This window comes from Delphinus delphis, chromosome 11, assembly GCF_949987515.2.
Source record: "Delphinus delphis chromosome 11, mDelDel1.2, whole genome shotgun sequence".
Classification (NCBI taxonomy): Eukaryota; Metazoa; Chordata; class Mammalia; order Artiodactyla; family Delphinidae; genus Delphinus; species Delphinus delphis.
Window position 1 is genome coordinate 95,205,364 of NC_082693.1, and position 27,819 is coordinate 95,233,182.

The following is a 27,819-nucleotide window of genomic DNA, read 5'->3' on the forward strand; positions in this document are numbered from 1 at the left end:
TGCTCGGAACCCACCTCAGAATGCCTGTGGTGGTTCCGGGCACTGGCGTTATTTTAAAGGACTGCAGGAGATTCTGAGGTACCCGGGGTGAGGCAGCTGGAGTAAGCGCGTGGTCGCGGCAGGTGCAAGGGCGCAGAGTTTGTAAAATACACTCCGTACTTGGGCAGTTCGCGAGCCTCGGTAGCCGCCTTCCTAAGGGGCTTGGGAGAAACGCGACGTGAACGATCTCCATACTCCTCCGGACCCCAGTGCTGGGGTCCAGTTTTGATTCTACCCGCCACCCAAGCGGGCTGGGGGGACCGGGGCTAGGGTGGGGGAGAGACAGCTGGGACGATGACGTAATGTGCTCAAGGCTTACTCTGGGGGCGCCCAGCGGGCGGGGGCGGGGTGGAAGGTGTTAACCCTTCATTCCCCAGCGGGTGGATGGAGTAGCTTGTGGAGCCGAACCAACAGAAAAGGGAGCGGTTCCTTTAAACTACGGGAAGGAGGTTGGGCTGAGGACCTGGAGGCTTCTCTTCGCATTCGCTAACAGGCCGCCAGGGGAGGGGCCTCGGTATGCAAATCTGAGCTGCTGATCGTTGACGCGCCATCACCCCACGCGCCGCTTCGCGCGCCGATTGGCCAGGACAAGCCTGGTCCCATTGACAACAAACAAGGGGGCGCGCGCGGCCTGGGGGCGGGGCCACAGAGGGCGCGGGTTGGGGCGGGGCAATGCCGCCCCGCCCCGCCCGCGCGGCGCAAACATGGCGGCGGCTGGCACCGGCCGGTGAGGCGGTATCCGGCGGGGGCTGTTGGGTGTCATGGGCGGTGACGGCGGCACCGCCCCCGCGTCTCCCTGAGCGGGACGGCAGGGGTTCCTCTGCACCGAGCCGGGCGATGGACGGGAGCGGAGAGCTGGGCGGTCTGGAGACCATGGAGACGCTCACGGAGCTGGGCGACGAGCTGACCCTAGGGGACATCGACGGTGAGTGGTGGGTGGGTGGGTGGGAGTGCGGGGGCGCTCGGGGAGGAAGGGGTTACGGCGGCGCGCGCGGGTGCGCGTGCGCCCACCCCCCGGCAGCCCCGTCTCGCGCGGGAAGACCCTGCAGGCGCGGTCGACCCGGCTGTCCCCAACCCTTCCGGGCGCTGTGGGTTTGAGCCCCTCCCGGCCGTTCCGCTCGGGCAGGCCGCGGGATCTGCTTCGGGGCGCCTCGTGTCCGGAAGCGCAGCGAGGGTCGTGGGGTCGGGAACGCGGAGCCGGGGGCGTCGCGGGGGCCTGGCGGGAGCAGCCAGAGGAGAGCGCGCGACCGCTGCCTCCTTCGCGCTCCTACACGCGCGGTGCGAGGTCACGCTTGCCCGCCCAGTGGCTCCGCGTCGCACCTGTCACTCCACTCCCGACCGCGTGGGCGGCTTTGGGGTTCCCCGGGCCGGGACCCCAGGCTCTGCGCCCTCACCCCTGGTCTTCCCGGGGTTGAAACAGGGCCGAGTCTCCTGGCGCCTGGGAAAACTTTGGGCAGCGAGCGGCTGCAGAAGCAAGTTGCTGATGAAGCGAGCGGTGGCGGCGGAGTGTGGACGCATCTCTCCGGGATAGAGACCCGGGCGCTCCTGCTGTTGCGCTGCAAAGGGAGTTGAGCAGCAGGAATTTTGAGCTGTGGCCCCTCGGGGACAGGCTGGGGAGCGGGTGGCCTTTGTTCCGGCGACCTTAACAGCGGAGAGGAAGAGCTGGTAGGAGCACAGGGATCATTTTGTGATCACGGAACCCAAAGTTTGGAGAGGGTCAGCGACTTGCCCAAGGTCACCCAGCTGGTTACGGAGCACAGTTCCTGGGCCAGTGTTGGTGTCGCTGCTCCATCAAGCTTTCACGTGCTCCTTGGGGGCGAGGAGTCCAGTGAATAGGTTAGTCATCATAATAATAACTCTGAATAGGTGGGTTCTTCTGATACTCTAGGCCCCAAACGCTTAAATTGTTTCACTTATTCCTTACTACAGTCCTTTAAGATAGATACTCTTTTTGCTCCCATTTTACAGGAGAGTGAGGCCAGAAAATGTTAACTTGTTTAAGGTCGCTCATTTGAGATTGTCCAGAACCCATACTCTTAATCAGTAACTCAGGTGCATTGTGCTCTTGAGTTTACAAAGTGCTTTCATGTCCAAGATCTCACTACAGCCTTGCAGGCAGGTATGATGACTACAATCTCATTATACAGATGAGGAAACCGAGGCAGCAGAAGATTCTCTTCCAGGGGAAGAGATAGTGGCAACAGCTAATTCAAAAGAATCCGTTTCCCATTTTGCTTCTGTAACATTTCACCCCTTGGCCTGACTTTTCTTTCTGATTTTGGTCATACAGGCAGTGTGGTAAGACCCTTAAATGACGCCTCAAGTCTAACTACAGACTTTTCCACTGAATGCTCAGAAATACAGAAATGTGTTGACAAATGGGGGAGGGAGGTTCTTGGAACTTAAGGGCAGCTAACATGTTTTGAGTACTTAATGTGCCAGGCACCGTGTTAAGCAGTCATTGCACATTAATGTCCTCAATCCTTAACAAGTACCATCAGGTAGAGACTGCTTGTTATACTACATTCATCCCCTCTTCATAGATCCTGAAACTGAGGCTCAAGGCAGTTCATTAACTTACCCAAGGTTACACAGCCAGTAAGGAGCATGTCCTAAACTGTCCACTAGCAACCTCACACAAAGAAATTCATGTGCATTTTGCATTCCCATTCCAAAACTGATTCTTATTTATCTTAATTTGTAATGTGTTAAAGTACCTGGTAGTTAAGTATTAACCTTATCCCTATAGATTTCTGAGTAATATGTATGTTGTGGAAACTACCACAGTGGTTCCATGGCTTCACAGGGCTCCATATTAGATTTGGGAGAAAATGGCTCCCTGTCTTCACTGGTCAACAAGTATTCAAGTGAGAGCTGTAGGGAACATGAAAAGATAGGAAAGGTAGAATTTTATGGCTTTGTGGAGTTTGAGGTGAATAATAGTAAAACTGTAGTGCTGAGTATAGAACAGCTCACAGTTATGCAGAGCAGTTAGTGAAAGTAAGCGTGGAGGGAGCTTGGTAAAGGCTGGCTTACCAGGAAGACCACACCAAGGAGATGGCCCTGGATGTGGGTCTTAGAGGAAAGAAGGGTTGGGTGGGCTGAAGGCCAGTGGTCTGCAGGCACAAATATCCCTGAAAACTTACCCATCCATCTCCCTCCAGAACATCAGCCCCATGAGGGCCAGGGCCTTGCATTTTGTTTCTTTCACCTAGAATTAAATATTTGTGGGGTGCCTGAATGAATCCAGGGACCTTGAGCTAGGCAGGATTCTAAGTTATACTAGACTCAGCCCTTGGTGTTGGTTTAGGTCAGAGCTGGCCAGCCCAGATGCTTCTAGGAGCTGGTTGGGTGAGGAAGAAGAGATGCTGTGGGTAGTGGGGGAGAGAGGGTATGTGTCACCTTGAGAGCACATGCCAGCCTCTAGGAGGTAGCCATGTGGATGTGAGGTGATGATCCTAAGAAGGTGATGGGATGGGGATAAGAAGTGGCCATTGTGCAAGGTGCTGGATGTGACAGGACATGGCCTCAGTGAAACTTGGCCCTGAAGGCAGAGCAGAGGTGGAATCCTAAGATCCCATTAAGGCTTTGATCCTGGGCATTGGGAGGGCTCAGAAGCTAGCAGGAAGAGCTGGTTTGGGGAGGTGATGAAAATTTGTCTTAAATGGACTGAAATTGAGGTGCTAGTAGGAAATGGGAGGCAGATAGGAGAAGGTTAAAACTGGGGATGGAGATTGAGGACTAGTCACCCACCCATATTGATGAGTTGAGTATAGAGGTGAGAGGAGAAGATGGAACCGGAGGTCAAATCAGGTGAGGGAAACATAATAACCTAAGGGGAAGTGAGCTTTTTGAGGAGCAGTTAGTGGATGATGGAGATAGTGCTGCAGAAGACAGCACGGATGACAAGACTATGAAAGGACTCATGGGATTTGGCAATTAGGAGTTCCACCTTTGACACAGCAGTCAGATGGGGTGATCCAAGGCCAGGTAAACCAGAACGAAGTCAGGAGTGAGCGGGGGGCGGGTGGACAAGTAGAGGCAGCTGTTCTCCGTGGAGAAGGTTGAAGCAACTTTTCGGTGAGCTAATTTACTTTCTGTCCTCATGGATTTGCCTATTCTGGACATTTCATATAAATGCAATCATGCAATATGTGGCCTTCTTCACTTAGCATAACGTTGAGGTTCATCCGTGTTGCAGCACGGTGTTCCCTTATATGGATGCACCGTGTTTTGTTTATCCATCCATCAGTTGTTGGACATTTAGGTTGTTTCCACTTTTTGGCTATTATAAATGAAGCTGCTGTGAGCATTCGGGTACAGGTTTTTCTGTGGACATATGTTTTCTTTTCTCTTGGGTAGATCCTCTACGGTTTTTGTTGCTGTTTGTTTTTTCCTAGCGCTCATAGTAGCCCCATTTATTCACTTGCTTACTTTCCATGTTCCCGTAACTAATGCAGCCTTAAATCTTGTGACAGAAACTCAGTTTGGTGGTCAGTTTTTTTTTTTTTTTTTTTTTTGCGGTATGCGGGCCTCTCACTGTTGTGGCCTCTCCCGCTGCGGAGCACAGGCTCCGGACGCGCAGGCTCAGCGGCCATGGCTCACGGGCCCAGCCGCTCCGTGGCATGTGGAATCTTCCCGGACCGGGGCACGAACCCACGTCCCCTGCATCAGCAGGCGGACTCTCAACCACTGCGCCACCAGGGAAGTCCAGTCAGTTCCTTTTATCGCCCTTGTTGATGTCTCTCCTGGGGCCTTCCCTCTTTTTGCCCCATCTGATGCTTGTCTAGGTCTGCTGTTTCACACTTATCCTGGGTCTACCCTTAACCATCACCCGGGGTCGGGGGCGATGTTGAAGCCCTTGTTCCCTAGTTCTTGTTTTTTTTTTTACTCCCTTGTTTTGATGGAGCACATCCTCCAGTAGCTTCCTAAGGAAGTGTACTTTAGAGGTAAATATGTGGGGCTTTACCTCTAAAAATATATTCTGACGTCTCCAATTTGATAGTTGGGGTGGGTTTAGAATTTTAGGTTGAAGGCATTGCCTCATTGTTTTCTAGCTTCCAGTAGTTGAGAAATCTGATACCATTTTAATTCCTGACCCTCTGTGTGTGACACGTTTTCTCTGAAAACTTGTGGGCTCTTGTCTTTGTCCTTGGTGCTCTGAACTCCACGATGATGTCCACTGATGGGCTGAGCTGTCAGTCACTGTCCCTGCTTGGTGGGCTCTGAAGGGCTCACAAAGTCAGATACCTACATTCGTACAGTCCTCTTGCTGGTAGCCCACCCTGTGCCCTAGGCTTCAGAGTAACTTGCTGTTCCTGAGCCTTTGGGTGGCACTGTCTTGGGCCTCTGCTGGCTTCTCCCAGCAGTCAGGCACTGGAGAGGCGCTCTGTAAAAGTGTGTCTAACGAGGAAAGGAAGGCGCTTCAGGTTGAGGTGTTGGGTGGGCCCCTAGTCGAGGTGTCCACATCACTGGGAAGATCGGAGTGGCCAGCCTGTGTCGGGGAAGGTGTGGCCAGCACACCACTGGCAGGGAGGCGAGGAGACGGGTAGAAACTGGCTTCGTGTCTCTCCAGTGAGTCATACTTCGGAAAAACTGCTCAGTGAGGTGAAGCAGAGATCTACTTTTTACCCCTTTTTGAAGATGTAAGCTTTCTCTTGACACTAGAACATATATCACTGTTGCTAGTGTTTGGCTTGAAAGAGCTGCTGCTGCTCTTAGCTTATTTATTTTCTGCCAGTTTTTAGCGCCTGGTCTCATCCGGTTCCATTTCGTGGGATACATCTTCTAGGGTTGCTCAGACCACTGAACCAGTCTCCTGGGGTTTCTCCTTCTTCCTGGGTCTGTTTGGTTTCGCCCTTGACAAACGTGTTGCATTCACACCTGGGCCTTTGGTCCAATGTTCTTGAGCGCTGCCTGCCTCTCATGTCAGTCTTTTCTGTCATTCTCATACTCAGCTCAGGTCTTGGCATTTTTTCTTGGCATTTTTAAAAAAGTGTATTTTTGCTCCTGTATCGAATAGATCTTTTCTTTTCTCAATTTCATAATTTAAAAAAGAAGTTCTTAAGCAACTTTATTCAAATAGCGCTCCCTGAATATCAAATTGTCTATCCTGCTGGATTCTTGTCTGAACTTTATTAACGTGCACATGAAATGTTACAGCATTTTCACTTACGGGTTGCTGTATGTTGAAACAGTTGAGGTATAATTGCCTGTGATCCAGTGTAATTCATCTGAGGGGGCAAATACCTATCCATGTCCCCGTGGAACATTTGCATCATTTGCAGTTTTTCATTAACATAAGTACTGTTGCCCTGAACACAGATGAGCAGATCACTTTGGAGTCAGTTCGTTGGTGCGTGTTTCTCGTCAAGGACTCTTCAAGTGAAGAGCTGGGTGACAGCTCTTACACACTGCCAGCTGTAGCCCTTTCATTTTTTAAAACTTTTCCAGTGTTATAAATTACTGTGGTGATTGGAACTTACCACTTGGAAAATATTTTCATCTTTTCAAAAAGGTGATACATTCATATGACAAAATAAAAAGTATGAAAGGGTACTGTGAAAAGTCTTGCCCCCAGCCCTGTCACCATCTGCTTAGGGCCCACAACCCCAAGTTATTAATTTTTTAGTTTCTTTTACATCCTTCAAAACTTAATGCAAATAGAAGCAAATAGCAAGTATGGATTTTCATTTTTGCCCCCCTTTTTATTTTTCACAAATAACGTGCTCTAAGCTGTGTTCTTCTGCAGCTTACCCTTTTTTTTTCCACTTAACAGCGTACCTTAGAGATCTTCCCAGTCTTTTTCACTGCTGCATGGTTTTCCATTGTATGGATGCACTGTAATTCATCCAGTCCCTTTTTGCTGGACATTTGAGGGTGTTTCCAGCCTCACTATGAAAAACATGCTGTGGCGAATAGCTGTGTAAATTCGTCACTTCACACATGTGCAGGTGTTGGAGCAGGATAAATGACCGGAAGTGTGCGTCAGGGTGGGGTGGTGATATCTACACCATAGGTGCTGTAAGAGTCAAATGAGATAAAACATGTGAAAGGAAGGGGCAGGTACTAACATCCTCTTCTGGCTCATTTGTGGTTTTGATAGATCCTGTCAAACTGCTCTCCTCACTAGATATACCAGTTTACTCCTCCACCAGTGTGGAGGAGAGGGCCTGTCCTTCTCAGCTTCCAGCTAGAGTCTGGAACTCTAGTCCCTTATTCTGCCTGTCTCTTTGCCACATGTATGCCAGTTAAGGGCTGATGCTGCCCCAGCCCCCCAACAATGCACATGTATAGACCCCTCTGTCCTGGCCTCCTGGTTCCTCATATTTCTTTTCTATATTTGAGACCACTGGACAGTCAGTGGGCAGCCACCAACTTTCTGAGCAATCCCTTCCTGTGCCTCTAATGTTCCCTTTGCTTGCCCAGGACCCTAGTGGTTGCGGCTGTTTTACTCCTCTGCTGCCTTTGGTTTCTTGGAGTGGTCCTTTGTCTGGTTTGCTTGCTCTCTATACTTTTAAAATTGCTCCTGAAGGTACAGCAGCAGTTCCTTATTTTCAGCCCTCTGCCTTGGGGGACTTGAAAAATGACTTCTTGCTTTACATTGTTTCAGTGGGACTCTTTCCTGTCTGGGTTCCTTTTCTTGGTGTCTTGGTGGCAGCCCTTGCTGCCCCAGAATTTCAGTGCATCCTCCATCCTCGCATAAAAATTCTTTGGGGCTCTCCATTCCTATAAATAGTGTTCTGGAAGTTGCTTCCTTTCATTCTGATTCTCTTCAGACCACCTTTCACCAACATCTGCAGACGTTTTAGGAAATGCCCTTTTGTTATGAATAGCCTCACTTCTCACAATACTTTCCTTTGAACTTTTAAAAGTCAATTGTGGTAGTTTTTCTGAGCTAGTTGGGTGGGCTTTCCGTGATTATTTGTTGGGCAGGACTGAAATTGACTTGTGATTGCTGTTTTCCATTGTGTGATTCTTACAGACATACACTGTATTTGATAACAAATATGGGACCGTTTCATCTTGATCCTACAGGTGTACCATCATTTATCCTGAGGTGCATCAGTTCTCTAGGTGAAGGTGACTGTCTTATTCTTTATTAATTACTGACTGTCTCTGCAGTCACTGCTACTTTTCCATCCTTCATGAGGTTTTGAAATCACACTGTAGGCAGCACCCGCTACATGCCCAGCACCATGTCTGGTTAGACCTGCAGTTAAGACCCTTACAGAGGGCCTGTTTTGTGCTGGGCTCTGGGTACAGCACTAGCAGGGTAAGCAAGGTCCCTATCCTCACACAGTGTGTATGGCCCTTTACCTACATTGTCTTTTGCTCTTAATTTTTTCTTCAATTCCACGGTGTGTTACAGATGAAGAAACTGACCCAGATCACAACTAGTAAGTCATAAAATGGTGACCTCGGTCCACACGAGTCCAAGTCCAAAACCCATGTACTTTTCCTCTACTCCATGCCAAATCCCCATCTGAGTGGTGGGCTGAGACTGGAGAGACCCAGGATCCTCTGCTCAGGTACACATTCAGACCACATGTGTTTATCAGGAAGGGTCTGCCCTGTGCTGGGCACTTCAAGTGACTTCCCCTGGGTCCTGCAGCACTTCTCTAACCCTTAGTTTCTGCTGTGGGGTGGGGAGTGGGGATGTCTGCATCACAGGTGTTGTAAGACTTGAGTGAGCTACAGCACATAAAAGGAAGAGGGCAGAAAATAACATTCTCTTTGACTCTATCTGAGAATGAATGAGGAACTACAGTTTGCAAGTTGACTCTTAGGACCAAGGGCCCTTTTTTAGAATACAGTTTTGGAATGTTTGTTCTTTTCCTTTTGAAGGTGGTGGATGGGACACAAAGGAGCAGTCACAGAACAGGGTAAAGTGTTCCACTTCTGGACCACAAGCCTCAAGGGTTAAACTTTGTTGACATGATGGAATTTTTTAAAGAGTAGCAGATCCCAGAGCCTGGGCCTCAAAGTAAGGCTCTCTGGGGAACCTCTGTTTAGAAACTAATCCTAAACCATTGAAGGGCTTGGAAACTGGAAAACAGGACTCTTTCTGCATCTCTCAGGCCTTTGGAATTGCTAATGAATACATGTCTAAATGTCCCTTATAATCTGGCTTCTGCATCTGGTCTGTTGGGTTCAGGGTCTAGTTTGGAACAGTGATGAAATTCCTCTGGCTACTGAACCAGATGTGGAACTGCCTTGTTAAACCGGTGTCTTCTTAGCTCAGGCCCTCACCATCCCATAGCAACAAGTGGAAATAATGCTTCTTCCTAAGTGTGGACATTCCTACGAGGCCTTACACTTTACAGAAGTCCTTCTGATACATTTGTCTTCCTAACAGTGCTGTGAGGCGCTTGATTTTTATATCCATTTATATCCATTTTGCAGATGAAGACATAGAGACAGATAAAATGATTTGCCCATGGTTTACTGGGCTCATGAAGTGGAGTCAGGAGTTGAACTTGGGCCTTCTGACATGGCCTCCTGTACTCTTCCCTGCCCTGTGGGAATGAGGTGGGAGATGCCCTGACTCAGGAAGCCTGTCTAGGAGCCCCTGTTCTGGTCAGTAGTTGTTTTAAAATTTTTAAATTTAATTAAAAAAATTTTGTTCATTCCAGTTCAGTGTGAGTATCCACTACATTCGCAGCACATCACTAGACTCTGGGGTGTTAGAGATGAATGAAACTGTCCCAACTTTCACGGAGCTGACATCTAAGCAGCCAGTCAGAATACAAAGCAAAATGCAGAAGAGGCCAGAACAGAGGAATAAACTCCAGGTTTTTGGAGCACTAAGGAAGGGAAGTAGGAAAATCTTCACAGAGACTTTGGCGTTTGAGCTGAGTTGTGAAGGGTGAGTGAACAGCATTTTAGAAAGGAGAATTTGGAAAGGCAAAATGTTCATTTTGACAGAGCTGGACCAAAGTTGGGAATAATTTGGCATGTTCTGGGCATATGTGATTCACTGTGGCCATAGTACAGTGTAGAACAGACGGTCTCAAACTTTAATGTGCCTAAGAGCCCCACCGGGGTACAGCCACTTTGAAAGGTTTGACCACTGTGCTCAGGTGATTTGCAGGCTATACTCTTGATGACTGTTGTTTGCTGTCTTCCTCAAACACAGCTTTGATTGGGTCCCTCTCCTGCTTCAGTGTGTCCTGTGTCAGTCAGGAGGCTTGGTGATAAGCAGCAGAAGCTGCCTCTGGCTAGCTCAAACAGAAAAGGAGTTTATTGGAAGGATGGTGCACAGACTGATCAGAAAACCTGGAGAGTCAGACTTGGAAAATGTGCTGGAGCCAAGGGCAGCTCAGCAGCAGAGTCCAGCTGAGGAGAGCCTGGAGCAACCTGTTTAGGACCGCGCTGCCTCAGCGATCTCTGCCTTGTCTCTGCTTCCTGGGGTCATTCCTGCAAGAGTCATGTTCCTGGTGGGATCATGCATTCATCAGAGCCGACCTGCAGGAAACCTTACCACCAAGACCACCCAGTGGGCGTTCTCCAAAAGGAAGATCAGGGTGCTGATGGGAGGGTCGGGTTGAAGGATGACAGACAAAACAAAAGTTGCAGATGTCCACTATGTTTTCTGTGCTATGCCGTATGGCACCGTTAAGGCCTTTCACAACTTAAGTGTAAGCAGCTCCACCTCTCCACTCTGTTCCATGTGCTGTCCGCTGCATCTCCTCCCAGGACATTTCCTGGTGCTGTGGTTTTGCTCAGACTGTTTCCTTTGCCTGCAATACATGTCCCTCTCTCTAACTCATGAAAGTCTCTTCACCCTTCTAGGCTCCACTTTCACTGCCTGCCAGGATGGGTCAGTCCTCTCTCTGCCCTCTGACAGCCCTTTCTTTGTGAGGCACCTGTCTGTTCTCGCCCTTGTCATAGTTTGTGGAGTTGGTTGGATTTCTCCGTCTTCCCTGTGAGGTTGGGGGTGGGAAGGGAAACGACACTTCGGAGCCCTTCCTCTATGCTGGGTCCCACTCCCGGCACTGCAGTGCACAGTTGTATGCGCGTGCTGGGTGGCTGTTTGTAGCATGATTTAATAACCTGCTTTGCAAGTATTATTTTTGTCCTTAGTTTGAGGGAGATTTGGGGGTGTGGTAATGAATGGAAGGGTACGTTGGTGAGTCGTTGGGAGTGTTTCACTTTTGCCTGAATGCTTTAAGGACTGAAAAAGGTTGAGATCCCCAGCTCTGGAGACTCTACCCACGGGAGGACAGTTCAGGTGAAGAAGTGGCTTTTGCCAGACATTGTGGACACTCAGTCACCTGGCATTATGTGACGCCAGGCCCTCGAACAGGATTGTGAGGGAGCGTTCCTTGCCATCTTACTCTCTGTTCCTCAACTTTTAGCCTCTTGTTCCAGGAGAGTGAAAGAGAGAACAGTGCGATGCGGGTGGGAGCAGACGAAGGGTTGGGAGCTACAGGACACCTGGGATGACACTCCTTCCCTTCCCCAGCTGGGGGTATTCGTTCTCATTTGAGAACAAGGCTCTTACTGAGCATCTGTCTGATGCCAGGCTCTGTCTGGTGACGTCTATGCAATAATAGAAACGAAGCATCTGTCCAGTATGGTGGCTAAGAGCTTGACTCTAAATCCCAGCTCTGCCACCTGCGGACTGCGTGACATTAGACAAGTTACTTTAGGTCTCTGTGCCTCATCTTCCTTGTGTGTCAAGTGGAGGCAATAATGGCATCCATCTCAAAGTGTGGAGATTAAGTGATGAAATCTGTGTGAAGTGCTTAATGTAATTGCTGACACATGGTAAGAGCTCAGGAAACATGAACAATTACTATACTATTTTTATTATTACTGCTAGTAATTGGCTTGAGTTTTTTCTTCTTAATTGTTGTTCTCAAAGTCTGTTCTTGACCTCTTTCTAAAAGCAAGCATTTCAAAGTAATAAATGGAATAAGATGGACAGCCTTTCAAACGGGGAGTGTCAACAAATCTGATGCCTTTAATTTGGTGTTGGGTAAGGGCTGGAGGCCTGGGTTCCCGGCCAGGACACAGGGTGGGACTGTCGCATGAGTGGGGACATTCTAGAGCCCAGTTGCTGTGAGGTGGGGCAGCCCCAGGGGTGGAGGGACTCCTGAGAGGAAGCCCCCCAATGTGCTTGTTGGGGCGACTTCTGGAGCAGGGTGCCTGCAGAAAGAGCACCGGGCCTGGGCGAGGGTGGAGGAGGCTCCTGCCCCAGCCTGCCGCTCGCTGACTCACCTGCCTCGCACCCCCTCTTTGGACTTGGGCTTGTTTCTTCCTGTGTAACAAGCCCTACCACCATCACCCCTTTCAGGCACTTCTGTGCCAGGCACTGTTCTAAGTGCTGTGCATAGAGTAACTCATTTAAAAGAGTGCTTGAAGCTACCTCATGGGGTGATTTGAATTGTATACCGCGACGTGTGGAACTGCTAGCAAGGTGTTAAAAGCAGAAACAACTGGGGACTTCCCCGGCGGTCCGGTGGTTAAGACTCTGTCCTTCTAATACATGGGGCTCAGGTTCAATCCCTAGTCAGGGAACTAAGATCCCGCATGCCACGTGGCATGACTTACGACTGGGTGACACTGCTAATGAAGTTCTTTTCTAGTAAAGAAAAATAAATCACATTTAAACTTTGTCTATAAATATACCCATACTCACACACAAACATGAGATAAATCGCAGTAAAAATCAACAACAGAAGCTTTTTAAGCAACATACTCCCAACAGGTTCCTCTTGCATCATGTGCCGTTTTTCATCCCAGCACTCAGCAGCTGGCCCTGGCGAGTGTTTACACAGGGTTTCTTTGCCAGAACATGTGCCTCTTGAAGGTGTTCAGTTTTGTGTCTGGCACATGGTAGGCTAAGTTAATGTTTGTTGAGTGCATGTCTTAAGGGATGTGTCTTCATTGATTTGTTATTTGTTTGAAGAAAGAGAGGTGTTCTAGAAGGGAGCATCTTGTCAAGGCAGAAGGTCTCATTTGGAGAATAATTTAATAATTTGGGAGGGAGGTATACTTGCAAAATGCAGTCAGGCAAAAATCTCTCTACTCCCCCATGAGTCAGTTACATGGGTGTTGCCCTGAGATGAATCTTCTTCCATTAACATTGAACTTCATATTGAGAGTAATGAGACGGATTACATTAAGTGCCCCCCTCCACACACACCCAGATTCCCTGTACTTTACTGTCTCTCCAGGTCTGTCTTGCATCTTTCTCCCAAGTTGTAAAATCCAAGAAATGTTTGTTTTGTAGGGAAAATAGAGTGCATAGAGGGGAGACTCAGACAAACCTAAATACAGATATAAATTCAGATCTCAGCCCAGCCACTTTGTAGCTTACATGAGAGGCTTGTGAAAGTAGTTTAACTTCTCTGAACCTTATTTTCCTCACTTGTAAAGTAGAATAATAATACTAGCATCTGGGTTTGTGTAAAGTGCTAAGTAGGTATCAGTGATAGCTGATTATCATGTTGTTCACATAGACTCAATATGAAATTAATTTTAGTCATAACCACCTTCTGTGCATTTAAATAAAATATGAACTATAAATTTGATTTCTAATTAGAAAATAAGTTTTATTAGCTTTGTCACTGAGTTGTTTTTGCTTTTAAACATCAGTAATGTGACTGTTGGCTTTTATTCAGAGGTTAAATTGGAATCTAACCTGGAGAGATGTCCCTTTTTCAAATGTTATGATAAAAAGAAACTATGAAAAAGTCAAATACATTTTATTACGTGCTGGACATATTTCTGTATATTAATATGCATCCATAGGAGTTTGGATTATTCCCATATTTATAAATAAAGAAACAGTCTCAGGGAGAGTAATGAATTTTCCAAAGGCAGCACAACAATTACATCACTAGATTCACAACCCAGTGCTGCTGATTCCACAGCCAGTTCTCTCTGAATTTAAACTTGGGAATCCCCATGCTGTTTGGCCTTCCAGTTAAGTCTTGGTTTACCTGTTTGACCTCCTGCTTTTCTTCTTTAATATGATTCTTTGCCACACTTCCTTCACACAGTCCCTAAGAGATAGGTGGCCTGTTTCCCAGTTTTCATACATAACCAGAACTCTTTTTTTTTTTTTTTTTTGCGTTACACAGGCCTCTCACTGTTGTGGCCTCTCCCGTTGCAGAGTACAGGCTCCAGATGCGCAGGCTCAGCGGCCATGGCTCACGGGCCTAGCCGCTCCACAGCATGTGGGATCTTCCCAGACCGGGGCACGAACCGGCATCCCCTGCATCGGCAGGCGGACTCTCAACCACTGCGCCACCGGGGAAGCCCGATGCCAATTTTTTTAACTACCAGAGTGCTTAGTGCCTGGAGAGGTACAGGGGAGTGGAAGATTTTGTCTAGGTGCTTGTAGAACACAAGGTATAAGAAAAGCATTAAAAGGCTTCCCAGGTGGCACACTGGTTGAGAATCCGCCTGCCAAGGCAGGGGACACAGATTCGAACCCTGCTCCGGGAAGATCCCACATGCCACGGAGCAACTAAGCCCGTGCGCCACAACTACTAAGCCTGTGCTCTAGAGCCCATGAGCCATAACTACTGAGCCCACGTACCACAACTACTGAAGCCTGCTTACCTAGAGCCCGTGCTCTGCAACAAGAGAAGCCACCGCAATGAGAAGCCTGCGCACCACAACGAAGAGTAGTCCCCGCTCTCGCAACTAGAGGAAGCCCGCGTGCAGCAACGAAGACCCAATGCAGCCAAAAATAAATAAATAAATTTTAAAAAAAGAAAAGCATCACAAAAATATATCTTACTGTATGTAATATGGCAAAATAAAATTTTTTAAGGTGAAAAACATAACTCTTACACTAATATATCATCAGCACATACCAAAGATTTATTAACATTATTGAGAAAACCAGCAGGATGACCAGGCTGGATTCAAGGGGAAAGTAAGAAACTGATATTTACATAGTTGGAAAGAAATAAGATTGCAAATTTAGATGCATAACTGGTTAATGTCCTACAGGGCAATAAAAACAAAGCTTTCAAGGTTATCTTTTTTACCAGAGAGAAATCATTTGCAACTTGTTTATTTTCTACATGAGAACATCTAATTTTACAGAATGTGTGCCTAATCAGTAGTAAATAGGAAGTCAGACAACTTTATGTTTCTGTAGAGCATCAGATGACCTTTAGAGCATTGTCTAAACCAGAGTTTAGGCAATGCTCTGATATGACTTTAAAGAGAACTGTACTTTTTTTTTTTTTTTTTTGGCTGTTTTGGGTCTTAATTGCTGTGCTGGGGCTTCCTCTAGTTGCGGCGAGCGGGGGCTACTCTTGGTTGCGGTGCGCGCCGCTTCTCATTGCGGTGGCTTCTCTTGTTGCGGAGCACAGGCTCTACGCGCGTGGGCTTCAGTAGTTGTGGTGCACGGGCTTAGTTGCTCCGCAGCATGTGGGATCTTCCCAGACCAGGGCTCGAACCCGTGTCCCCTCCATTGGCAGGTGGATCCTTAACCACTGTGCCACCAGGGGAGCCCAGAACTGTACTTTTTTTAATTTCCCATATTTTCAAGTTTTAGACTTTTTTTCTTAACAAATAAATCACAGTTGGGTTCAAGATCTAAAAGATGGCTGGATCTGAGGTAGAAAAGAGTCCTTGGTGGAAGAAATTGTGAGTCATTTTGAAATGGAATTGTGCAGTTAAAGGAAGAGGGCTGTAACAAGCAGAAAGGGTAAGGCTGCCTCCCCCACCCCACAAAGGCATGTGCCAAAAAGGAAGGGAGTGGGTATTTTTCCAGGCTGGATGATGAGCTAAGGTGAATGGGAAGTGAAATCCCCTGGAGTAGGAGGGAGCAATTGGTAGGAAGCTCCCAGTTGGTAGGAATTGGTAGGAAGCTCATGTTCAAGAAGTTTGATTTGCTTTGAAAGACTGTTGGACCAACAAGATACTCAAAGAAGACGATTGTCACTGGGTTGAAGGCTGCGGTTGAAATCAAGGCAGGGTATGGAAGTGGAGCAAAGAGATAACTCTGTGATACTACGGAAGGAGACCTGCCAGGAATTCATAGCGAACTCACGGCAGCGGAAAGAAGAAGAAAGAGCAATTGAAGGTAGTGCCAAAGATCACTCTCTTTTGATTGAAACTCAAGAACTGGCTCGGGTCTCCTGCTGTGTTGGACCAGAGAAGCCAGGACCGGCCAACTGAGCTGGGGCCCTCTGGGGCTGCCCCTGATACCCAGCCTGGGCAGGTGGCGAGAGAGCCAGACAGAGCAGACCAGAGGCCATTTGAGAATGACTTGGCTTCTCTTTGTGTTTTCTTTTTCTCTTAATTTTCAAATGTTTTATTTTATTATGTAATACTTGATATGTGCAAAGGAATATATGACACATTTGTGTGTGTTGTGGAACACAAGCACTTAAGAACCCCACCTCCCCACCCAGTTTCCCTTTGTGGTTTCTTTGCCAGTAAAAAGAGTTTACTCATCCCTCGCTTAAAATATAGGATGCCCAGGTCACTAGTTTGTCATCCTGTGTCATTCAGTGCCTCCTCCAGACTCCCTTTCCCCAGGATGGTGACCCAGAATTCCCTTGAAGTATACAATTGTGTCCCTGTGCTCTGAGCTTCTTACCAAATGGCTGTGCCTCCTGGTGTTTGAGTGGAACAATTTTAAGGCAGCAGTTTGCCTGCTGTAACTGTCCCCCTGTTCCTTCTGTTATTGCTTGCATTTCAGGGCTTCTGGGTTGAAGGGTGTGGTTGACAGCCCAGCTCCTTACCTGCCCCTCTGGGTGACTTGAACGGGGATAATTGATGTTTTACGTCCTGGGAAAGCAGTGGTGATCACAAACAGCAAGATGGTGGGAAAACGAAGAGTTATCTTACCATTGACCCTCAGGCTTGATATGGGTCTACATTTTACTTCATTTTTTTTAATTTTAAGATTCTTTAATTATTAGAAAAAAATCATCCTAGGAGGGGAGACAGGATCGTCAGCTTGAAAGCAGGATACTTGTTGCTCAAGAAGGATTCTTGCTGGATATTAGATTTTGTGTTTACCTCCCTCTCCCCCACGGTTGTGGTCCATCTCACTCCCAACAGCCTTACACACATCACACACCATGCTTCTGTGTTCGTAGGTTTGTTGGGCAGACCTAATGTGAAAGATGAAATGAACAAAAGTAACTGAAGAAAGTTTAGGTCAATATCCTTAGGATCTTTGGGAGGAGGAACAGAAACCATGTAATTTTACTGCACAGGATTGAAATTGTTCTGCTGTAATGGAACATACACATTCCTAAAAATTACCGCACTATGCAAAATTACACAGTAAAAACCACAGGGCTTATGGGGAAAGTGGGGTTAGGGTCATAACACTCAAAAACTTCATAGGTGACCAGAAAAGAGAGAGAAAAAATAAGTAGGCATTCTAAAAAAAGATAGGGAGGTACAAATTACCATGTATAAAATAACTAAACTACAAGGATATATTTATTGTACAGCACATGGACTATAGCCAATATTTTATAATAACTTTAAATAGAGTATAATCTATAAAGATTTTGAAATCACTGTGTTGTACATCTGAAACTCACATTGTAAATCAACTATAGCCCAATAAAAAAATTAAAATTAAACGGTAAAAATAAATAAAAAATAAGATAAGACCCCCTAAACAGCGCAGTTTTACAGATGTTAAGTGGCTAAGAAATGTATAACTACCACAATAAATGTAGCACTCTACCTTAAAAAAGACCTGAGGTTTGCTTGTGGAAGTAGGCGTTGGAAGGTTATAGCTCGCAAGTTATTGTGAAGTGATGGAAGGAAGGCTTTCTGAAGTCGGATGGAAATTTCTCACCCCAGATGTAGAGGGTTACAGCTCATAACGCACGCAGGTGATCTGACAGCTGGTGGATGTTTGAAATGTGTGCGTTTTTTGTTTTCCTGTGTGGCTCATTTCAGCTGGGTATGGTTTTTTGCATTTTTTAGTGTTTCTTTCATGCATAAGTAAACACGAAATTTATGTTATGCCCAAATTATTCCCTAATACATCCAATGCATTGGAACAAATCTGAATTTTCCAAAAAAAAGTCAAAGCAAAACTAACTGTCAGAAACCACTGTGTATAACATGTACTAGCTAATAGTAAGTGCCAGGCACTGTGCTGTAGATTCTATGTGAATTATCTCTCAACAACATGACGAGTTAGATATAATTGTTAGCCACATTTTATAGGTGAGAAAACTGTGGCTCAGAGAGGTAAAACTTGCCCCAGGTTACAGCGCTAGGCCAGGGTAGCTCTCAGTGAGTATGCCATTCTCTTTCCTGAGCAAAAAAACAAAACAACAACAACAACAAAAACCCAACAAAGTGGGGCAAATATTTGCAAATATATAAGAACGAGCAAATATCCATAATGTACGAAAGTTTTTAAAATCACTAAAAAGAGACAAACAGCCCAGTAGAAAAATGAACAGAGGTCAAGAGCAGGCAATTTACAAAGAAGGAATACAAATGGCCAGTAAAATGGGGGGGGGGGGTGATGTTTGACCTCATTTAATACGCATTCATGTAAATTAGAACAATTAGATGTTGTTTTTTCCAACTATCAAATGGACAGAAATATTGGGTTGGCCAAGAAGTTCGTTCGAGTTTTTCCATAAGACGTTACAGAAAAACTTGAACTTTTTGGCCAGCCCATTAAATGCGGGGAAACACTGGCAAGCGTATAGATTGTTGTAACCTTTCCAAAGTATATATACCTGTCATTTGACCCAGCCATTTAATTTCTAGAAATTTATCCTAAGAAAATAATCAGATAAATGGGAAAAGATGCTTGTTCAAAGATTTTTGTCAGTGTTGTTAATAATGGTGAAAAGATGAAAGCACTCATCCATCATCACTAAGTGGTTAAAGTCTGGTGCATTAATATAATACAATACAATGTATTGTTCCCAAAGGGAGCAGGGACAAAATAGCATCTTCAGCGTGATCCCATTTTTGTAAAACCATCCCATACATGTGCACACTTGTGTTTGCAAGCAAGCCTTGTATAGGAAGAAGTCTGGAAGGATACACATCAAAACATTGGCGGTAGATGTCTCAGGGTGGTGGAATTGCTGGATGATTTTTTTTTTTTTTGGCTGTGTTGGGTCTTTGTTGCTGCACGAGGACTTTATCTAGTTGCGGGGAGCGGGGGCTACTCTTCTTTGCGGTGTGTGGGCTTCTCATTGCGGTGGCTTCTGTTGTTGGGAGCACGGGCTCTAGGCGCGTGGTCTTCAGTAGTTGTGGCATACGGGCTCAGTAGTTGTGGCCCACAGGCTCAGTTGCTCCATAGCAGGTGGGATCTTCCCAGACCAGGGCTCGAACCCGTGTCCCCTGCATTGGCAGGCAGATTCTCAACCACTGAACCACCAGGAAAGCCCTGCTGGATGATTTTTATTTTTTCATTTAACTTTTTTCTACATTTTTTGGTAGTGAAGGTTACTTTTATGATTTAAAAAAGAAAATTATTTTAAAACATTGTCTAACACAAGATCCATAATAAATTCAAAATATAAGAATAAATGACTTCTGTAAAAGTAGTTCTTCTGGCACCTAACAGGGCTAGGTAACAAATACCCACTGAAAGAATTTTTGACTGACTGCGGTTTGGAGACAGCGTTACCCCATTTGGGGCTTCCGATTCTTTATTCTTGACCAGAATTAATCTGACCAGATTTCGAATTACCTCATTCTGAGGTAGATGCCACTAGACTGAGCCAGACACAGTGGCTTATGTTACCTCTAGGTCGCGAGCTCTGTAAAGTACAAGTGAACTTGGGGTCTCCTTGGATGAAGCCTGAGACTGTCAGGCACAGGTGACAGCCGGAGCCTCTAATTTTGGTTACGTGATCAAAACCCAGATACAGTTTCTTGGGGCCCAGCCTACTTTATCAAGCAACTTAGATCTTAGTTTATGAAGCAGCTAAACACAGGAATGTGGCTTGGTGGGGGAGGGTGGCTGACAGGAGTCCCCCCTCAAGGTGAGCTGGGGTTTGCAGGCCCTGGTGGGCGACCCAGCTCCAAGGAGGCCCGTGTCTGGCCTTCCATGTCTAGCCAAACTTCATTTTCAAACCTCCATAAAAACTGCCTTGGGCTTCCCTGGTGGCGCAGTGGTTGAGAGTCCGCCTGCCGATGCGGGGGACACGGGTTCGTGCCCCGGTCCAGGAAGATCCCACATGCCGTGGAGCAGCTGGGCCCGTGAGCCATGGCCGCTGAGCCTGCGCGTCCGGAGCCTGTGCTCCGCAACGGGAGAGGCCACAACAGTGAGAGGCCTGCGTACCGAAAAAAAAAAAACAAAAACTGCCTTCTCCCAGGCCTCCTTCTCTAGGTTTCATGGCTCTCTGCAGACACGAGAGCCTGTCTGTCCGTAGCACACGAATGATTGAATGATGGGAACAGGGAAGAGCCAGGAGATGTGGGGAGCTCCCGAGGTGTAGCCCCCAGGTACTGAGCAGATCTGCGCCTGGGTGGGCCTCGTTCCACTTACCGGGGCCTCCCCTTCTCTGTCACCGCAGACCAGACGGGTCCCCGGGAGGCCCAGCGTGCCTGCTGCAGCAGTGGCTCAAAGAACCTCTTCGTTATTTCTTCCTTCAAATGCTCAGTCTTAACAGCTCCTCTGTGCCCCTCAGCCCCGTGCCCATCTGCCTGGCTGGAGATAGCTCCCTGGAGCTCCTCATGTGTGGGTCGAAAAGGATTTTTTTTTTAAATTTAAGCAGTCGCATTCCATCTGCCTACACACACTTAACCTGCTTTGTGAACTAAGCTTTGTGACCTCCGTACATTACTTCACCAGCCAGACCATGTCTCCCCAACAAAAGGTTCTAGAGAGCACTCGACAGGGTAAGTGGAGCTGAGTGCCTGTTTAGTGGGGCTTCAGAAGCACCACTGACAGGGACCTTTGTAAGGGTCTGCCCCCACCAAGCACTGTGCATCAATTTTCTTATTAATCCTCACCACAAAGAAGCCAAGTGAGTCTTCTTGTGGCAGCCTCCTGTAAGGAAACGAGGGTGTAGAAAGAAGTGACTTGCCCACGTTCACACAGCTGATTAGATGGGCCCTTTGAGACCCACCTAGTGCCAAAGCCTGTGCCCATCTACCCTCTGGCCTCTTTTGCCCTCCTTAGCTTTCCATGGCTTAGAACAATCAGCCAGGGAGTGATGTTCTTTTGGCTCACAAAGTAGTCCTCTGTGTTGATTCCCCAGAGTCAGGATTTTATGGGAGTTCTGGAAAGCTCAACGAATTATTAGGTTTCTCTTAATTTCTTAAAGCATTTTATAATATTGTGTTGTGCTTGGAATGTGTCAGCACCAAGTTGTGTTTTGTTTAAATTTTGTGCTGAGTTTGAGGGTATTTCTTAGTTTAATCATGTACAAGGAATTGGAATTTGTTGGTACAGGTTACGGTATCTGTGGCATTCTGCCCATTTCTCCCTCCCACAGCTGACGGCTGAGTGGGGACAGAGCAGGGTGTCGAGGTGTTGGTAAATAACACCACCGTGTAGTCATTGAATCTTGTGAGATGCAGTCTCGCCAGCAGGTTGAACTGACTGAACACTGAACATGCTGAACTGCTAAGCTCCAGTTATCCTGTGTGGAGGTCGTGCTAGAAACCCCTGGTAGCTTTCTGCTCGCCTAACATAAGACTCTTTATAGCCCAGATTCCTCCCCCTCACACACACAGACACACACACACACACACACACACTGCTAGAAACCTGGGAGGGACTTGCTGGTGGAGGTTTGACGAATGAATGGAGACAGTGTTTGGGGGCTTTGTTTTTCGTTTTTGTTTGTTTTTTCTTTTTGGTGACCAAATCAGAGCATCCTGCAGCCTTGAGGGTTTTGAGAGGAGGGTGCCGGAGTTTAGGAACAAGCAGTAGCTTTTTGGGAATGTGTTGGAGAGGAAAGGGGAGAGAATGTGGACAGGGGAGAGAATTGTAGATCTGAACATACCTGGGTCAAAGTTGAGGCCCCAGACTCCTAATGGGGAGCAGCCCTACGGGGAGGAAGGAGTCATGAGAGATGAGTTGTTAGTTGTGGATTAAGTTCGATTTGGGTGAACCATTGGGAGGATGAAGCAGGGGAAGAGGCCCTCTGGGCTGGGAATTTAGGGGTCCCGGGTACTTGGAGCATGATCTGCCAATAGAAGGCGGCATGATCTTCAGCGGACACATCCCCTTGGCTCCACAGGCTCCTTGCCCAGAGGAAAGGGGCACAGCCAGAGGGGTCCAGGGCCTGGGCTGTTCTGCCCTGACCTTCTGACAGTGAAGGCACTGGGGTACAGTCGAAGAAAGCGAGGCTGGGAGGCAGAGAACTGGTTCTAATCCTTGCTGTGCCCCGATGAGCTGTGTGACCTTGGCCGAGTTATTTCCCTGTCCTGGACTTCGTGTATCATCTTTCCATCCATTCCACCTCTAAAGTTCCATGACTTGGAGGCCATCAACTTTATCATCCCCGAGTGTTCCTGAGGGTACCAACAGTGCCCAGGGATATGCCCATCTTGGAGAGAAGGCCCAGAGTCTGCCTGTGGTGAGGAGAGTTGGGGTCTGGGGACTCCCCTGCCATGGGAAGCAGTGCTGAGACTGGAGGTGGCCTCACAGTACAAGGCTGCTGAGCTCCAAAGACTCAGGACAGCAATACCCCAACCGTAAAATGTGACCAGCTGTACCCTCCAAGAGGAACAGTCACCCTGCACAGAGGTAGCTCCTCTTAGGCCTGGTACAGACAATGAGGAAAGTGGGTAGAACAAGCCTGGAGGTGGTGAGGAGGGAGAAGAGCATCAAGCAAGTGAAGTCCTGTCCCACTCCCCCATGAGAGAGAGGCGACCCATCTCTGCAGTGTCTTGGGAAAGCTATTGGATTTTCATGCCTCGGTTTCTTAAGCAAATTTGAAAGTTAATAGATATTTTGGTTGGCAGTAGAATTACTCCTTTCCATTTGCTCACAGAGATGCTGCAGTTTGTCAGCAATCAAGTGGGAGAGTTCCCTGACTTGTTCTCAGAGCAGCTGTGCAGCTCCTTCCCTGGCGGTGGTGGAAGTGGCAACAGCGGCAGCAGCAATGGCAGCAGCAGCGGTGGCGGAGCCGGAGCCGGGGACCCCTCGGTGCAGCGGTCCTTCAGCCAGGTCCCGTTACCTTCCTTCTCGCCCTCGGCTACCTCCCCCCAGGCTCCAGCCCTACAAGTCAAGGCTCCCCCCACCGCGGTTCCCCCTCCGCCAAGGGCAACTCCCGTTCTTCAGCCCCGCCCCCAGCCCCAGCCCCAGCCTCCAGCTCAGCTGCAGCAGCAGACAGTAATGATCACCCCGACATTCAGCACCGCTCCCCAGACGAGGATCATCCAGCAGCCTTTGATATACCAGAACGCAGCTACCAGCTTTCAAGGTGACTCAGAACTCAGATGTAATAGCGATTGGTTGGTTCAAAAGTTTTTGTGCCAGTTTGCAGACACTTCCGAGGTAGACTGTAAATAGTTCTGCCCTCTCTGGGGATGACACAGCCTATCAACTTGGCCCTGTCTGAATGAGGTTTCAGTAGCTGGCCGTAAGCATAGTGGTGCAGGAACACATTCGGTCTCTTCAAATACCTTAATGTCTACTGTGCCTGTTTCAAGGATGCGTGGTCAGAGACTCCAGCGGGCACAGTAGCCACAGGGATGTCCTGGTAACTAGAGGTGGGGGCTTGAATAAAATTAGTCTTGAAACTCACCCAGGTACCAGGAAGATCTCAGCACCTGTAGGTTGAGAACCATTCATCCAGGAGACATCTCCTGAGCGTCCACTGCAGAGAAGAGTACTCCTGTTAACATAGGTGCCGTGTCTCCGACTGGTGGGCCTCACAGTAGGCCCTCGGTGTGTGCTGAGTGAATGAGGGACTTTCTGTGTTGTGCTGTGTCCCAGCACCTTTTCATCAGATTGCTCTCTGACCCTGTGGGGACCCCTGGGTGGGGTTAGTATTGCTCTACTAATTTCAAAGAATCTGACAGGTCTTTAATGGGCTTCAAGGGTTTAGGGGCTGGGGGGAGGCCACAAAGCTAGAAGCTGAGACCCTCATCCCAAAGTGCACCTTCCATTCACTTCACGGGAGGAAATGAAGCCCCAGGGAGTTGGCTCTCAACACCTGCTAACTCCCTTGCTGGGTGCAGTCACTTGCTGATTAGCTTCTCTCACCTCCACCCCAGCATCGGAGTAATGAAATAATTTGTACTCGTTCCCTCAGAAATTGATGCAGCCCTTATGGGATGTTCTTGTCATCTAGACCAGCTTGTAAATGGCTGTGCACATCTTCTTCAGCAACAGGTGGGGAGTTGGGATCGTTAGGAGGCACTCCAGCCTCGGTTATTGCCACAGCTACGGTGACAGAATGCATTCCTCGTCCACGTGACTTTTTTTCTTCTCTTTTCCCAAGTCCTTCAGCCTCAAGTCCAAAGCCTAGTGACATCCTCCCAGGTGCAGCCGGTCACCATCCAGCAGCAGGTGCAGACGGTGCAGGCCCAGCGGGTGCTGACGCAGACAGCCAATGGCACGCTGCAGACCCTCGCCCCAGCCACGGTGCAGACAGTTGCTGCGCCCCAGGTGCAGCAGGTCCCGGTAGGTGGCTGACAAGAATTCAGGGAGGCCTTGGTTGGGGCTCTTGGCCGGCCTGTGGTTGAAGATGTGGTCTACGTGCTAAGCAGGACCAGCGGAGTGTGAGGGAGTAGCTTGCAGGGCAGGTAGGGGCACCTGGACCTTACGAGACACCCGTGAGACCTGGCAGAGAAGCCGTCTGCAGATGCACACTGGCACCCACCTAAACTCAGTAAATGCTGGTGTATTAACTCATTTACACATGTAATGGGTATAAAACTGAAAAGAAATGTGCCAGAATGTTCTTAAGGTGTGTATCATAGTGGACTGTATTTCTAACTAATGAAGTAAGTTAGCTTTAAAAAACAATCCAGTTTTACCATTTTTGCTTCCCAACCCTTTTCCTCACATTCCTAAGTTTGTCCACAATCAGGTCTCTCTTCCTTCCACTGTCCACCCGAGCCATGCTTGCTCTGCCCCGGCTAGGCCGCTGGCATTGCTCTCCTCAAAGCCTTTCAGCCTTCCAACCCAGACCCTCTTTAGCTGTACGCCTTCTCCCCGGCAACCCAGTAATCAAGCTACATTCTCAGTTTTATGAAAATTTTATTTTCTCATTCTTTTCTGGAGGGTCTGTACAGGAAGAAGTAATGCAAAATAGAAAAGTAATGCTACCTTCCTTTTCCTTTTCTTCTTTTCCATCCAGGTCCTGGTACAGCCTCAGATCATCAAGACAGATTCCCTTGTTTTGACCACACTGAAGACAGATGGCAGCCCTGTGATGGCCGCAGTCCAGAACCCAGCCCTCACTGCCCTCACCACCCCCATCCAGACAGCTGCCCTTCAAGTTCCGGTAAGAGCTGCCCCCCACCCCACCCCCACTTCTTGGGGGTTTTAGGCCTCAGAGATGGTAACGAAGCCTCCAGATACTGAATAGATGTGGCAGCTCTATGCAGTGTGTCAGATTGCAAAATTACCCCATTTTAGGTTTTTTTTCCCTTAAGAAGTACCAGCACTGAATGTTATGTGGGAGTACTAGGGTTTATGAGGGGCAAGAGAGGAACAGCAGAGGAGCCCCAGTTTCTGGGCAACAGCTCCACACAGGACCATCTGCCTCTTAGGTCCTGCTGATGGAGGTTTAGCTTCTGAAGGACCCTAGGCCCCCCAGGAAGGGAGGGGCTCCAAGGTGGGGTACATGAAAGGCACCCATACTTCAGTTGTAGGGTCTTGGCCACTGTCTCATCTTGTGGCAAGAGAGTCTGAGAGAAAAAGTGATCAGAATTCAAAAGCAAGCCTTACTCATAAAAGCCAAGAACTAGAAACAACCCAACTATCCATCCAAAAAGAACTATTGATACCTACAACTACGTGGCTAAACCTCAACAATAGTACACTGAGCAAAAGATGCTTATCACAGAGAGTTCCTGCTGATGATTCCATTTATACAGAGTTCAGGAAGATGGTGCTGGAAGTCAGAGCATGATTACTGCTCTGGGGGAAGGGGCATGAGGGAACTTTCTAAGGGGATAGAAATGGTCTGTGTCTTGGTCAGGGTTACCTTGGTTACACACATTGTATGCATACATCACAATTCCATTAAGCTGTACACTTAAACTGTGTGCTTTTTACTATGTGTGAATTATTTCTTGATGACTAACGAAGTTAAGAAGCTTTTTGTGTGTTCATTGGCCATTTGGATATTGAGGCCATTTGTTGAAGAAAATAAAACTAAAAGTAGTGAAAACAGAAACAAAGAGCAAGCAAAGCAGATTTGAGGGGAAAACAAGGGGAAGCCTCTCTAGTTGGTCTGTTTAATAAAATGGCTCTGATTTTCACTTCTGCCCTTGAGCTTTTTGATGGGCAAATCGTATAAGGAAATGCAGTAAGTTAACTTCACCGTCATGTGAGAGGAAAATACGTGCCATACACCAGGAGAAAGTTCTGTGGTTGGTGCATTGTATGCGAGCTCAGAGGTGGCTAATGGGTCGACAGCAAAGCAGGAAATCACATGACGTGTTTCTGGCATCCCTACATCAAAGGTTGGTGTGTATCCACATTAATGCTGTTGTGGCACATGACTAATCAACAGTGACTCTGAAAGGGGCACAGTACCTGAGGTACCACGGCTCCTAAGGCTTCTGGACTTAATTAACCCAGGAAGGGTGTCAGGCTATACAGCGTTTTCAGGTGATGCCACGTGGCCAGGGCCAGTGGGTTTGTGTTGCGAGGTTGCTTTACTCAGACTAACCAAGTGGTCATTCTGCCCTTGTGTCTGTTCTAGACCCTGGTGGGCAGCAATGGGACCATTCTGACCACAATGCCTGTGATGATGGGACAAGAGAAAGTGCCCATTAAGCAGGTACCTGGAGGAGTCAAGCAGCTCGAGCCCCCCAAGGAAGGAGAAAGGAGGACGACACACAACATCATTGAGAAGCGGTATCGCTCCTCCATCAATGACAAAATCATTGAGTTGAAGGACCTGGTCATGGGGACAGATGCCAAGGTAGGTGCCAAGCAAAATGTTATTTCATGCCCCATCATCTCCCCTCTATCTGTCTTTGCTGCAGGAATTTAGGGAAGACCCAGGCCCAGGCTGAGTGAATGCAAGAATAGTTAAAGGTGCTCTCTTACTAAAGCATCTTGGTGTTTTGAAATTCCAGGATTATAAAATATTAATTGTTGGGTGTTGGTAAGGCCGTGGCCTGCCTGGACCTTTGAGTCTGCTCTGCAGTGGTGGTGGCCACCACCACCTCCACTACCACCACCGTGTTGCAGACACCTACTGCTCACTGATGGCCAGATACACAACCGTGTGTACATCTGAGGCAGCTGATGGCATTTTTGGCATATGTTTAATTGTATTCAGGGATGGCTAACAATATTTTAACCTTTTAGGGAGGAGGAAAAATGGAGATTGGATCTTTGACAAAGAACAAATAGAGGAAATTGGTTTTTCATAAATTTCTGGTGTTTCAATGAATGTACCTTTTGGCTTTGGCACATAGGAGATTTTTTTTACCTGTTGTCTGTTTATCTTTACCTCTATTTTGAAAGAAAATATAATTTTCCTTGTAGCCTACAAATCTGAAAGGTACTAATATACCTTTACTTAAGATAACCAGCCAACAGTACTCTGGTTTTTTGTTTGTCATTTGTTTTCCTTAAAGTTTGTTTTGATGCTAGGATTATCATAGGAAGTAGGAGTAACAGCTAATATATAGTGTTACTGTGTGCCAGGC

At 47.6% G+C, this 27,819-nt stretch overlaps 1 protein-coding gene across 2 annotated transcripts in view; it reads left to right on the forward strand.

Annotated features, from left to right (window-relative positions):
- The first annotated feature begins 711 nt into the window (after positions 1 to 711).
- The window catches only part of SREBF2 (sterol regulatory element binding transcription factor 2), a 60,567-nt gene continuing 33,459 nt past the window's right edge, over positions 712 to 27,819 (forward strand). Inside the window, exons 1-5 of one of the 2 annotated variants that reach the window (XM_060025762.1) lie at positions 712 to 964; positions 22,971 to 23,402; positions 24,426 to 24,607; positions 25,287 to 25,433; positions 26,862 to 27,083. In XM_060025762.1, the coding sequence (XP_059881745.1) occupies positions 712 to 964; positions 22,971 to 23,402; positions 24,426 to 24,607; positions 25,287 to 25,433; positions 26,862 to 27,083 (1,236 nt within the window). Of the gene's footprint in view, positions 965 to 22,970; positions 23,403 to 24,006; positions 24,317 to 24,425; positions 24,608 to 25,286; positions 25,434 to 26,861; positions 27,084 to 27,819 lie in introns of those variants that run through there. The other variant, XM_060025763.1, reaches the window with a different exon arrangement.